Below are 13,980 nucleotides of genomic sequence, written 5' to 3'. Positions count from 1 at the left end.
CTGAACAGCAATGCGTTGCACGGGTAACACTGAAGCAGAGCCCGTCTTATTAGACATTCTCTGACTGAAGCTTCACTTAATGGAGACAAATGGCATTGATTCAATGCGTGACTCACAGTTTTGTTTCCCGCGACCGCGAGTTCCTCGCGCTGTGGATGCTGACCAGCACTGTCGCTGATGCCATTCATGGTAAATAACCTTTATTTTAAACGTTAAAAGGATGACAGGACAAATATTTAACTTTCCTTGGACACGGCAACCTTTTCACGAATATATGACTTGACCTCAAAGACAGACGCAGGTAATCGCACACGCTCAGTCGATCGCTTTCATTCACTGTCTGTTTAGGCTTAAGTGCAAATCCACGAAGCCTCTGTACAAATCACCATGATAAAACCATGATCGCCGCGTCTTATTATCATTATTAACTTATTTAACATTCAATACATGCATGAAGTTCAAAACAAGAAGGGTATAGCCTTATGAAAAAAGAAAACATGCGAATATCGCGGTTGCTGCAGTTACTTGAATTCCTCTGCGGTTGGCTTGTCAGTAGCGCGGTACTGCGATATTGCGGTTATTGCGACAGCCCTACCTGAGACGCGAACAGGTCTACCTTTGCTCTGCCGAATGTCTTCCACAGCAGTTGGACTGTCTGTGGGTGTAGAGACCATTCTGCTGCCGGAACATTGTTCCTGGACAGTCTGTCTGGTCCCACGTTCAGGTGGCCTGGCATGTGCGCTGCTCTCAGCGAGCACAGATTGTGCTGAGCCCAGACCAGGAGGTGCTCCACCAACCTGTGGAGGTTCCGTGACCTGATACCTCCCTGGCGATTTATATAGGCCACCACCGACGTGTTGTCCGAACGGACCAGAACGTGGTGTCCTTTTATCTGGGGACAAAAATGCCTCAGCGCGTTGTAGACTGCCATCATTTCCAAGCAGTTTATGTGTAGAAGCTTCTCCCGTTCTGACCACTGGCCGAAGAACGGTCTGCCCTCGAGCAGCGCTCCCCATCCCGAGGTGGAGGCGTCCGTAGACACCACCTTCACACTCGAGGAAGTCCCCAGGCTTACACCTGACCGGTACCAATCGGTCACCCTCCAAGGTTTCAGAGCTGAGACACATTTCTGATCGACCTTGAGGCGGAACAGACCGGAAGCCCATGCTCTGCGCGGTACTCGCGCTTTTAGCCAGAACTGCCGTGGGCGCATGCGAAGCAGGACCAACTGGAGTACAGATGACGCTGAGGCCATGAGACCCAGCATTTTCTGAAACTGTCTGAGCAGGACTATAGTGCCGCAGCGGAAGGATTCCGTCATGCGCTGAATGTCCAGTCTGCGCTGTGGCGATAGCTGTGCTGTCATAGACAGCGAGTCCAGTTCTGTGCCCAGAAAAGATATTCTCTGGCTGGGAGACAGTGAACTCTTCGCCCAATTGACTTTGAGACCTAGATTCTCGAGATGCTCGAGTAATATGGTCCTGTGTTCTATGAGCTCTGAGTGAGATTGAGCTAGAATCAGCCAATCGTCCAAGTAATTCAAAACTCGCATAACCCGAAGTTTCAGGGGTGCGAGCGCCACATCCATGCACATCGTGAATGTACGGGGTGCTAGGGACAGGCCAAACAGAAGGACTGTGTATTGATATGCCTGGCCCTCGAAGGCGAATCTCAAAAATTGCCTGTGACGTGACGCTATTTGTATTTGGAAATCTATTGACCTATAGATCTATGTCTTTATGTCTATTCAGATCTATTGACATAAACCAGTCCCCTTGGCGAATTTGCTAGAGGATTTTCCTGGTTGTGAGCATTCTGAACCGGCGTTTCAAAAGCGCTTTGTTCAGCTGTCTTAGATCTAGAATGGGTCTGAGACCCCCGTCTCTTTTCGGTACCAGAAAATATCTGCTGTACAGGCCCCCTTCGCTCTGAGCTTGAGATAAAGGCTCTATGGCCCCTTTGCTCAATAGTTTCGCAATTTCGGCTCAAAGTAGATGTGCTACTTCCTCTTTCACCGTAGTTTCGATTCTCGTGTAACGGTGAGGGCGTCGAGCGAACTGTAGCGAATAGCCTCTCTTTATAATGTTCAGCACCCATTCTGATACCCCGGGGAGCTCTGCCCATGCACTGGCATGAATAGCTAGGGGTTGAATGAGATCTGGGCTCTGGTCGCGACATGGTGGCGACCGGAGAGATTTGGTGTGCTGTAACATAGACGTCGTGCTTGCAGCGTTCGAGGCGGGGGGGCACGCTGATGACAGCGGGCAGCCTGCCCGCGCTCGACTCTCCTATAGCGGTCTGCTGAGAGAGAACGAGCGAGGCGAGCCCCGTAGGGCTTGTCATGTCTGTGAGTGAATGTGGGCACGGGACAATGGGCACATTTACTACACTGAAAACACTGTCTGCTTGAACAGACTGTGTGTGCATTGGTTTAGTTTTTACAGAAACCATGGGACATGCAGTGTGTAGTGTTTGTGGGCACTGGGACCTGGGCACATTCACTACGTTTAATGCACAATCGACATGGGTCCATTTTATGTGTGCGAGCCCTGTGTGGCGGGCTGTGCTTGTGTGTAGGAATGAGCACTGGGCTGTGGCCATTTTTACTACACTCTTAACACCATCGGCCGTGGCCGGAATACCAGAAAATACACTCTTTCTGAGATTTATCTGGGTCGCCATGAGAACGGCGTTTGCGTGCAGGCAAGCGGGTTGAAGTACCGGCTTGTTTTCTGATAAATACACTGGGACAGTCGCATTTACTGGAAATGAACGAGCGAGAAGTTTTGGTGGAAGTCTGGCCGCAGCGGGACTTGAACACCGTCGTTTTCCTAGACGGGCTAGGAAGACTTTGAGGCCTCGGGCTTTACCTCAATCTTCGGCCGGGGCCCACGCGGAGGGGGGGCGGCGGCCGGCAGAGCGAGAGCGCGGTCTCGGGTCCCAGGCCTGTCGGCGCTGCGAAGCGGCGGCGGTGGACGGGTGCTGCGGCTGGGAGCTTCAAGCAGACGGCTGCTTAGAGCGACCTGCTGCGGAGCTGGAGCGCTTAGGCAGAAAATGCTTCATGGCCTGTGACGTTTTCTGCACCTCAGCGAATCTATCGGCGAAATCCTTGACGGATGATCCAAAGAGGCCGGCAGAGGAGACGGGGGCGTCAAGGAACGCGGTGCGCTCCGAGTCTGACATCTCAGATAGCGTTAGCCACAGGTGTCTCTCAGCTACAGTGAGAGAGGCCATGCTCCGCCCTATGGCCTGTGCAGCGGACTTAGTGGCGCAAAGGGCAAGATCCGTCGCGCTCCTCAGATCCGGCACGCTGATAGCCTCCGGTCCTTCCTCATCCAACTTACGGAGAAGGTTGGCCTGGAAGATTTGAAGGATGGCCATGGAATGCAGCGCTGACACAGCCTGCCCGGTAGCGCCGTCTTAGCACGCCGTCCAGCAGAGGGCGGGCAAAGATGGGCCGCTACGGCTTCTTCCACGGGGGAAGGAGAATGGTGCCCCTTGTCTTTAGCACCGTCCACCTGGGAGAATGCCGTTGAGACAGAGTAACGCATTCTGGCTGAGAAGGGAGCTTTCCAAGACTTTGCGACTTCTTCATGAAGCTCAGGAAGGTCTTGAAGACTGTGAAGCACGGTCTCGCTGTAGAAAGCAACCATCCAGCCGGTTGTGCGCAGGCTCCTCGGGCGCAGACCACTCGAGGCCGAGGCTTGAAACGGCCTGCTCGAGCAGACACATGAGCTCTGCCTCAATGCTCGCTCTTTTTCCAGGCGGCTGGGGAACAGAGGGGGCGAGATCCGCAGAGCTCGACCAATCCTTACTGCCCGACGCCAAGAGAGAGCAGGTATCATCCTCCACACACACGGCTTCTTCATCATCATCCATGACGGAAGCGGCGGCGGACGGCGGCCGCTGTCCGGCAGGAAGGGACTCGGGTGAAGCAGGCGGCGAAGCTGGCGGGCGAACCGGCGAGCTTCCGCGGGTTGGAGGAGGTTCCGGGACCCGTTGAGCACGGCACTTTTTACGGCGCGGCACTGCAGCGGGCGGAGGTGCAGACTCGGTGAAAGATGCCAGGCGAGTCCTCAGAGTCACCATGGGCATCCGCTCGCAGTGAGGGCAGCTGCCGTCAGCGAGCGCGAGAGCTGCGTGATCCTCACCCAGGCAGGAAACGCAGATGACATGCTGGTCCCCGTCGCTGAGTGGGGCTCGGCACGAGCCACAGCAGGAACGAGACATCTTAAAAAAGAGGCTTGGCTCTTTTAGAGAGGGAGTGTGAGTCGCGGCGCCGGACACACACTAGCAGAGAGTAAAAGGATATAGACGCCGGATAGCGTAGCTGGAGGCGGCGAGTTGTGGGCCAGCGGCTTCAGATGCAAGGGCTCGTCCCGCAGAAGGCTTTTTCAGATGGCGTGACTTCTTCCTCTCGGGATCCAGCGATGCGTGAGCTTCGCATGAAGAGATGAAAAATCTGATTTCATAGCCTGCCAAGCCATATTTATAGGTCCAAGCCACGCCCGTTTCGGCGGGACGTGACGCAGTGGGGAGGGGCCTCTCTCGATAGGCTGCTGCAGTTGCCGCAGGGCAGCCAATAGGCGCGCAAGCTGTCTCGACCTATGTCTGCGTGCTGCCGCAACGCGTTTTACATTATTACAAAATTAAGGATAATTTTTTGGCTTCAATATCTCGCGGAAAAGAGGTTTTCCCCATAGCGTAAGATATTACGCAGTACGAGAGACCTCTCGTAAGAGAACAAAGAAACCTGTTACTTATTTGAATAAGTACTCAGATATTTTGTTGTAAAATTAAAAGTAATTTGTTACTTGAAAAAAGTAATCCGATTACATATCTCGCGTTACTTGTAATTCGTTACCCCCAACATTGATTGACAGTGCGTCCCAGCAGTTGAACAAATTAATCTTCCTGGCACATACTGTGTATAAAAGTGATTCTTATTCTGACATGATTGTATGTATTTTGAGAATGTGTGAAAGGTTTTTTGTTTTTCTCATCTGTAGGAATACATTGATGAGGTGATAGCAGAGTGGAGGAGACTGAATGTGGACGTTTTGTTGTGCCCTATGCTTGGACCAGCCTTCAATTTACATTACTGCGGCCGTATCACCAGTACGTGCCTCACATTTACATTACTATTACATTATCTTTGTGCCTGTAAACCTGGGGTCGGCAACCTTTTTGTCATGAAGTGCAATTTTTTAATTTGTCTTGTTAATCACTGTGCCACATCCCACTTCTCATTGCTTTTAGCTTTCAATTCCCTTATTATTACTAGTTAATTTAATTGTGACTAGCAAAAATGTGTTTCCTGTTTCATTTACTTAAAGTCAGCCTGAAACAAGTTTTGTTAGACTTTTCTTCCCTATTGTGTCGTATACCCGAGTGAAACGGCTTCTGGAACAAGAACAAATGTGGGCGGGGCTTGATTTTGTCCATGAGGAATTGATTGGTTGGTTGTGGTTTGCTATTGGCTGATCTCATGTGAGTGACAGGTTGCCCCACCCTCATCATCAGAGAAGAGAAGAGATCCTGCAAGTGGAAGGGAAAGTTGTTTTGGTTAAAGTCCCCCTGTAGTCAACAATTTTATCCCTTAAAGGAGCTGTATGTAAGAAATGTATTTCAATTAATCATAAAATGGCCCTGATATGTCACTAGACATTAAGAAATCATGTTCATTTCAAATACTTATATTACTGACAACAGTAGTACGGCCAGGATATTGTCATTTAAAAAGTGAAGTTGCAGCCCTCAACTGATGTTGATGTTGTCATCTTGTGTTTTGGCCTGATGCTGCACCCTCCACCTATCTACCAATCACGAAGTCAGTAGTGTTTCGGCATCCGGGTTGCCAGCTCTGCTCTAGTTACCACAGCTGCAGCTCCTTGTAGCAGCCTACGTTCCTGCTGGATCCTGCAACATATCTGGCAACCTCGAGTCAGAGGGGAGGGGGAGGGGGAGGGGATACAGTGATTGCAGTACCAGTTTTGGCCACAATCTTACATACAGCTCCTTTAAAACTCATCTTTGATCACCAAAATGACACATTTAAAGTTTTTTTCCTTGAAAAAAATTCTTCATGCCTTACTGTGCGTTCACACCGCCGTCGGCGAGAGCGTCAAAGTGGCCGGAAGTCATTCATTTTCAATGAGAGCCGGCGGCGAGCTCCGGCGAGGGCGGCGCGGCGCGTCTTGGATGGTGAGAGCGGCGAGAAGAGTTGAAGTCAGGTCAACTTTATGGTAATAAGCTCTGACGCGGTTCGGCAGCAACCAATCAGAATGTAGAAGTCCTCCGCCTGAGAGGATTCCAGATAATGCAATCCTGTAAACATTGGTCTACTTCGATCTTCGTCAGAGCATCAGAGCGTCCCCGAATCTTTCTCCGGCGTCGTTGGCAGGGCGGCGAGAGCGAATTTTGACGCTCTCGCCGGCGGCGGTGTGAACGTACAGTTAAGCTTTAATGTAACTCTACACCCTTGCCTCAGTAAGTATACGCTGTTCTATGAATATGCAAATTAGCCCCGCCTCCACTCACTCACAGCAGCTCAGAGATCCACTCGTTGACGATCACTCGTTGATCTGATTGGTTACAAGGTAGTTTGTGACGTCAGAAACACCAGCGATTTCAAACCATGTTTTTGAGACTGTCTTTGGTTCACTGCAGTTTTAAGGAGAAAATACTCAGCAATGGTGTCGACTTATGAATTTACACATGGCTTGTCTTAAAGCATATTAAAAACACCACATAGACACATAAACAACATTAAAAGCTTGATTTTCACCTAATTATGTGCACAGATATATCATTTATAACAAATACTGCAATATTCCATTAGAAATAAGAATGGTCAATTTTGATTTCATGGTGACTTTAACAAAAAGGCTGATGTAGATTGTGATCCAATGTCTGTTTGATATTATGCAGTAAGTGTCTGCGGTTTAAAGTTACTTATTAACTCGACAGTCATGATTTCAGCATTACATACGGCCTTCAACAGTCACCTAGATGCAGTAATTGTTCTCCACTCCTGAAGGTGCTCTCAGCTACACATCCCTGTACAACCTGCTGAACTTCCCAGCCGGGACTGTGACCGTGTCTACAGTGACGGAAGAGGACGAGGCACAGCTCAGTCAGTATAAGGGTTTCTATGGAGACGTGTGGGACAAACTCTTCGTTGAGGTAGGTTTTCACAGTGCAAGACCACTGAAGTTAAGTTGCATTAAATCCATAGGATGTTTTTGTCAACCTTAAAGTGTTGTGATAAATTGTGAGTTGTATGCCTGACAAACACAAGGCGGCAGTATAGTCACGATTGCAAAGACAGAATCAGGACTGGGATCAGTACTTTTATAAACCAGACATGTGATAAATGTAAATCTCTACTTAACTCTGGTAACCAATAGGAAAGCCATATGTGGGACTATTTGGACTGTGAATATTTTTAGGCTCTTATATGGAGAATTTCTTTTCTAATCATTTCATTACAAAAAATAAGAGGGAGGGAGAGAGAGAGGGAGGGGGGGAAAGCAATATTTAGGCAGATTTTTTTACTTTAAAGGAGTCATAACCTGCAATTTTCACTTTTCCACGAGAATCAATGTATGTTATGATTGCCTAACGATTATACACTGGCCGGGAAGCCGATATTTAAAAGTGAAGCGTTTGTTTACCTCAGGGTAAATAAACCAGCGCGCGTGCACGCGCACTCAAATACGAGATTTTGATTTCAGCCCCGTCTTGATGTCATGACGGGGCAGGATATACCATATATGGACACAGCAAACCTATGCCGCGGGAAGCCCGCCCCTCTCCCCCTCATATTCAGTTCAGTCGAGAAAGATGGAGAAACGAGTACACACCTGAGTTGCTCTGTGGTTGACTGCCACAAACAACATGTAAATGTGTTTTCTCTACCAAAAACGGACCAAACTATCAGGGACCAGTGGATGAAATTCATTTTTAATGACGCTGTCCCAACAACCCTTTCAACTGGCTTATCGTTAGGAGTCTGCGCTAAACATTTCACACAGGAATCATACACAAATTTGGGGCAATATCAGGCGAAGTTGGCCTCGAAGCTCTGTTTGGAAAAAGGTGCAATTCCAACCATCAGAGACTTGCCTGAAATTGAAACGGTAAGACTGAGTTTTTATTGCTCTACTGTGTGTAACAAACAGCAGCTAACTGCTAATGCGGCTATTGTATGCTAGCGGGAGTATTAGCTTCGAGGTAAACATGGGGAATGGCTGCTAACGTTACTTTGCAAACAACAAATGACTGAGATCATCATGAATTCGGCTATTGTATATTGCCGGTCGCGGCCAGGGGTGCGTTTCCCGAAAGCATCGTTGGCCAACTATGGTCGCAAGTTCATCGCAATGTCCATTGAACTCTATTGGTAACGACGGAACTTGCGACCATAGTTGGCCAACGATGCTTTCGGGAAACGCACCCCTGGTCGGGTTCATTCATAACTTGCGACATGATGTCATTTTGGAATGATATGCTAAAGCGTTACCTGCGTTGTCAACCCCCCTCCTTCCTGCCACCAATCAACGCGCCCCTCATTTGCATTATTAAAATGACCGTCCACGACAGCCAAAATATCGCATCAGATCTCGCGAGACAATAATGCCTTCAGAAATAAGGGTCTGAGGAGCTCTGTGTTTATTTTTTTTCCACTTTTCTTTTTTAGAAGGGCCTGAAAGACTATAATACAGCAGTAGGTATCCAAGGTAATACTAGGTTATGACTCCTTTAATTGGCTGCTATTTTAATTTAAAAAAAAACTAAAACTTAATTAAGTTCAGCATTTTTGCATTTGCATTACTTTTGCATTACAAAGTCAAACCCATCGTATAATATCAGTAATATGTCATGGGATGCAAATGTGTGTGTGCGTGTGTGTGTGTGTGTGTGTGTGTGTGTGTGTGTGTGTGTGTGTGTGTGTGTGTGTGTGTGTGTGTGTGTTTCAGGCAGTGAAGGATGGCGTAGGTCTCCCTGTGTCAGTTCAGTGTGTATCTCTACCGTGGCAGGATGAAATGTGTCTGCGCTTTATGAGAGAGGTGGAACGGCTCACAGCCAAAAACTCACCAAAAATCACCAAGAAACACGATGACTGAAATTCAGCTGCGTGTGATTCTGAGCTGCTAACGGTTCAGTCGTAGGCGAGTTATGAACGGGCCGACGCAGAATCTGTGACCACAGAAACATCCACAGAATCTGATCATTGTTCATCAGGTGTTTTAGCTGATATGATGATGCTTTTGACTAACAACAAGACTGTAGTATGATGCATTTCATTAATGTTTACATCTGATCGTTCTTGAGATTGTGTGTTGAGTTAATGTGTATTTTTGATGTTTAAATCAGATTAACATGTAAAAATTACTAAAAGACATTAATAGGTTGATCTGTTTGTCCAACCAGTGGCAGACAACGAGAAACTATTTGAAACTGGGCTTAAATTTTGGTGAAGATAGTGGCACTGAAATTACACACTTCACCTTTAATAAACAAATAACTTTCAATCATTCTTCAGTGTTTAAATGAAGCGTGAATATTTGCAGTCAGTTTAGAAGCAATGCAGCTTCATCAAGCCTGAATGAGGATTTAAATGCATCTCTTCATATCTGTATCATTTTGTATATTTTAATGCCTTACAAATTCATTAAACTAAAATGAATCAGTACATCACAGGTTCACTGAAAGCGTGTTCCTTGCTTGTCTGTCGGTATGAGATGAGCACTGCTCGTTTTCTCTGCCCTGAATGATGACTTTGGTTGGAAAGGCTTTAACTGGACTTAATGACACATGACACCATCAGCTCCAGTGTAATGTAAATATTTGTCTGTTCTGGGTTTTGCGCACATTTTACATTCTTCATTTGCATTAGTCATCAAGGATGGGAACTCATTAGGGACATTTTGATTTCTTATTATATTGTTCTCTTTCCGGGTCCACTGCTGAAATGAACCCTAACTCTAATTCTGGCCTGAATAAAGAAATGTATTCAAAAAAACATTGATTTAATAATGTAACACGGAGACATACGATACACTACTTTTGGGATCAGTAAGGTTAAAAAAATTTTTAAAGAATACTTTTATTCAGCAAATATGCATTCAATTGATTAAAAGCGATAGTAGAGACATTTAGTGTTACAAAATATAATTATACAGTAGTTACTAAAGTTATAAATATGGATATTTTCCTTACAAAAATGCATCACTTCACCTCAGAAGGCCTTTATTAATCCCATATGGAGTCATATGGATTACTTTTATGATGGATGGATGCACTTTTTGGGGGCTTCAAAATCTCAGGTAAAGCTTGGAAGAGCCAGGATATTTTTTTAATTAATGTCATATACACCTGGGATAGTTTGATGGTGAGTAAATTATGGGATAATTTTCATTTTTGGGTGAACTAACCCTTTAAAATACATGCAAAATTGGAGTATCACATAAAACATTTACGAATAAAGCTGCATTTCAATCCCATGTGTTCAAGAGAACAAAATCGTCACTTCCTGGGAAATCGGCGCAAAATATCAGTAAAAAAAAAATGGTTGCTGCAATTGAGGAAGAAACTGAGACACTTTTTTCATCCATCATAAATGAGTTCGTCTCAGAGTGTCAGACGAAACACAATAAACGCTGTCATGTTCTCTTGCGTTCGGATGCTGGTGTTTGACTGCACACACTTCTCCCTCACGACCTCTAGTCTAGAGGGTCCTGCAGAGCACATATCAAACAATATTCTTCATCAAACTTGGTGCATGGTCTAACTTGTTACAGCACTTGTATACCGTTGCCCTCTTGTTGGTCTGATTGCTTCTATTGCTCTCCTCATTGGTAAGTCATTTTGGATAAAAGCATCTGCTAAATGATTAAATGTAAATTGTGCATATCATCCAGACACAAGCCTAAAGGGTTGACTGATATAAGATATGAGACAATGTTCTGTAACTTGGGACTTCAATATCCAAAGTGAATAGGATTTGGTATGCAAGAACACAAATGGATAAATGTCAAATTTGTTTCAGATACGATAGCGGGCGCTATAACCTCAACACCCTCAACACTGCACAGCTGTGATCGAGGAAATCCACACAAAATCAAAGGCATCCACAGGATCTACTTTTTTTTGTTGTTGCTTTATTTTATTTTGATTTTAGCCATGTTTTCCACACACATTATGGACTCTTGTAGTTGTATTTTGGTTTGGGTGTGAAATTACCTGGACATAACTTGACAGTTTTCATGAGATTCACCTTAATATTACATTTTAAAAATTCCAAAGAATAATTAAATGACTGTAATTAATAATAGTTTACTCGTTCAAAAGTGGCTTACAGTACACTCATTTACTGAGATAACCTGAGGTCTTGATCAAGGGCACACTAGTGAAAGTTTATGGAATTGACCCATTAACCACTTTAAAGCAATTGGTAAATATTTTTTTTAATTCATATGGATTGATTTGGACATAATGTGGGAATATAATATTGGTCAGAAAATGTTGATATAATACATAGGAGACATACCACCATATCTGATTTTGAGGATGAATTTTGTCCATTGACAAAATTCATTTGATTCTAATCATAATATACCATTATTGAAAAACTGATTTTTTTTCCCCAGTACAAAAAATGCCTAAACTTTGACAAAAAGTAACTTTTATTGTTATAATTGTGATTTCATAATATGTAGATATGAATACAACTGGAAAAGATGTATTTCAGTTAGTCAAATAGTAAATAGTGGAGCTCTGCAGCCATCTACTGGTTAAAGTGAAAATTTAGAATAGAATAGAATATTTATTTGTCATTGTAACAGGTACAACGAAATTAAGTACAGTCCTTGTCAAGTGCCAAACATCAAATACTAAAACAATACTAAAAACACATAGGAGACACACCCATGCAGACATCCACATTTAAAAATTGCACATGGCCCTTTTGACACAGATCAGTGGTGGGGACTATAATTTAGCAGCATTATTTAATGCACTTATGGCTGTTGGATAAAAGCTGTTTTGTAGTCTATTTGTTCTTGTTTTCATGGACCTATATCTCCTGCCTGACGGCAGTAGTCTGAACAGTGTGTGACCGGGGTGTGATGAGTCCTGTATGATGGTTTTGGCCTTTTTGATGCAGCGGGAGCTGTGAAGTTCTTCCAGAGAGGGGAGGGGGCAACCAGTGATTTTCTGTGCTGCCTTTATGACACCCTGGAGCTTTTTCCTCTGTGCCACAGTGCAGCTTGGAAACCACACACAGAGACAGTATGACAGGATGCTCTCAATTGAGCAGCGATAGAAGGACACCAACAGTTTTTTGGGGATGTTGTTCCTCCTGAGAACTCTTAGAAAGTAGAGTCTCTGCTGGGTCTTCTTCACTAGCTCAGTGGTGTGGACGGCACAGGTCAGGTCCTCCATGATGTTGACTCCCAGGAAGCGTAAGTCAGAGACCCTCTCTACACAGGTTCCGCCTATGAACAGCGGCTGGATAACCGTTTTCTTCCTCCTGAAGTCCACAATGAGTTCCTTGGTCTTTGATGTATTGAGGAGCAAGTTGTTAACTCTGCACCACCCCACCAATTTCTCCACCTCGTCTCTGTAATTGGACTCATCCCCCCTTGTGATGAGCCCCACTACTGTGGTATCATCAGCAAATTTGACAAAGGTGTTGCTCTGATGAGCAGGGGTGCAGTCGTGGGTGTAGAGGGTATAGAGCAGGGGACTCAGCACACAGCCCTGCGGGGAGCCAGTGCTGAGGCTGAGGGCCGTGGATGTATGGGGGCCCATTCTTACCCTCTGAGTGCGGTCTGACAGAAAGTCCTTAATCCATAGGCAGGTGGAGTGTGGTATTCCAATGTTGGACAGTTTGGACACCAGTCTGTGGGGGAGGATGGTATTAAAAGCAGAGCTAAAGTCTATGAAGAGTAACCGGGCATAGCTCCCCTGCTGCTCCAGGTGGGACAGTGCAGCATGGAGGGCTGTAGCCACGGCATCCTCAGTCGATCTGTTCGCCCTGTAAGCAAACTGGTGTGGGTCAAAGGTAGGAGGATAAAAAGACATGATGTGACTACGGACCAGTTTCTCAAAGCACTTCATCACCACAGGGGTGAGTGCTACTGGCCGATAGTCGTTGAGAGTGGTTATATTTGTTTTTTTTTGGGCAGGGGGACAATGATGGAGGACTTCAGGCAGGATGGGACAGTGAGCTGGAAGAGTGACTGGTTGAAGATCTTAGTAAAGACCCCCACCAGCTGGTCCGCACAGTCCTTTAATACGCGTCCGCAGATGCCATCAGGGCCGGTTAATTCTGAGTCTCAGCCCTTCCGCGGGTTGACTGCCCGCAGCGTACGCCTCACCTCATGCTCTTTTACCATGAGGACGGTGTCGCTGTGAGCTACTGGATGTGGTGTGGCTGCCTCTGGTGGCTGAACCTCAAAACGGGCAAAGAAGTGGTTTAACTCCTCCGCCAGTGAGGCATCCCCTTCCACAGTCCCGGGGTTGGTCCTATAATTGGTGATGTGCTGGATTCCCTGCCACACCCGCCTGCTGTTGTTGCTGTCCAAGTGGTCCTCGATCCTCCTCCTGTAGTCAGACTTGGCCTTTCGGATGCCCCTCTTCAGATTAGTACGTGCTGCACTGTACATGATCCCAAGGTTTTTTTTTCTCCATTAGGTCACCTGATGGAGTTTTTCGGTTCCTTGCCACTGTTGCCTTTGGCTTGCTCAGTTGGGGATATTTGGGGATATTTAATTTAATTAATCAATCAACGATACTATTGATCAGCATTACCAAACGTGGACGTTCCACTAGAAACAAACACTGATGTATTGTTTTAATTTAATATTGTGAAGCTGCTTTGATACAACCTATGTTGTGAAAAGCGCTATATAAATAAACTTGACTTGACTTGACTTGACTGTAGAGAGCCTCGTCACCTGATCTGAAAGCAGT

At 45.8% G+C, this 13,980-nt stretch overlaps 2 protein-coding genes across 2 annotated transcripts in view; one reads left to right on the top strand and one right to left on the bottom strand.

The window, feature by feature from the left end:
* The window catches only part of LOC307165361 (fatty-acid amide hydrolase 1-like), a 28,127-nt gene extending 18,417 nt beyond the window's left edge, over positions 1-9,710 (top strand). Inside the window, exons 13-15 of the mRNA XM_079882919.1 lie at positions 5,010-5,118; positions 7,040-7,185; positions 8,982-9,710. Coding sequence (XP_079739045.1) covers positions 5,010-5,118; positions 7,040-7,185; positions 8,982-9,128 — 402 coding nt within the window. The 3' untranslated portion in view covers positions 9,129-9,710. The remainder of the gene's footprint in view (positions 1-5,009; positions 5,119-7,039; positions 7,186-8,981) is intronic.
* The window catches only part of uqcrh (ubiquinol-cytochrome c reductase hinge protein), a 77,637-nt gene that overhangs the window by 24,264 nt on the left and 39,393 nt on the right, over positions 1-13,980 (bottom strand). The window lies entirely within an intron of this gene.

Source organism: Squalius cephalus (assembly GCF_949319135.1).
Source record: "Squalius cephalus genome assembly, chromosome: 10".
Taxonomy (NCBI): Eukaryota; Metazoa; Chordata; class Actinopteri; order Cypriniformes; family Leuciscidae; genus Squalius; species Squalius cephalus.
The sequence above is the reverse complement of the archived record's forward strand: the minus strand, read 5'-3'. Positions and strand labels throughout refer to the sequence as shown.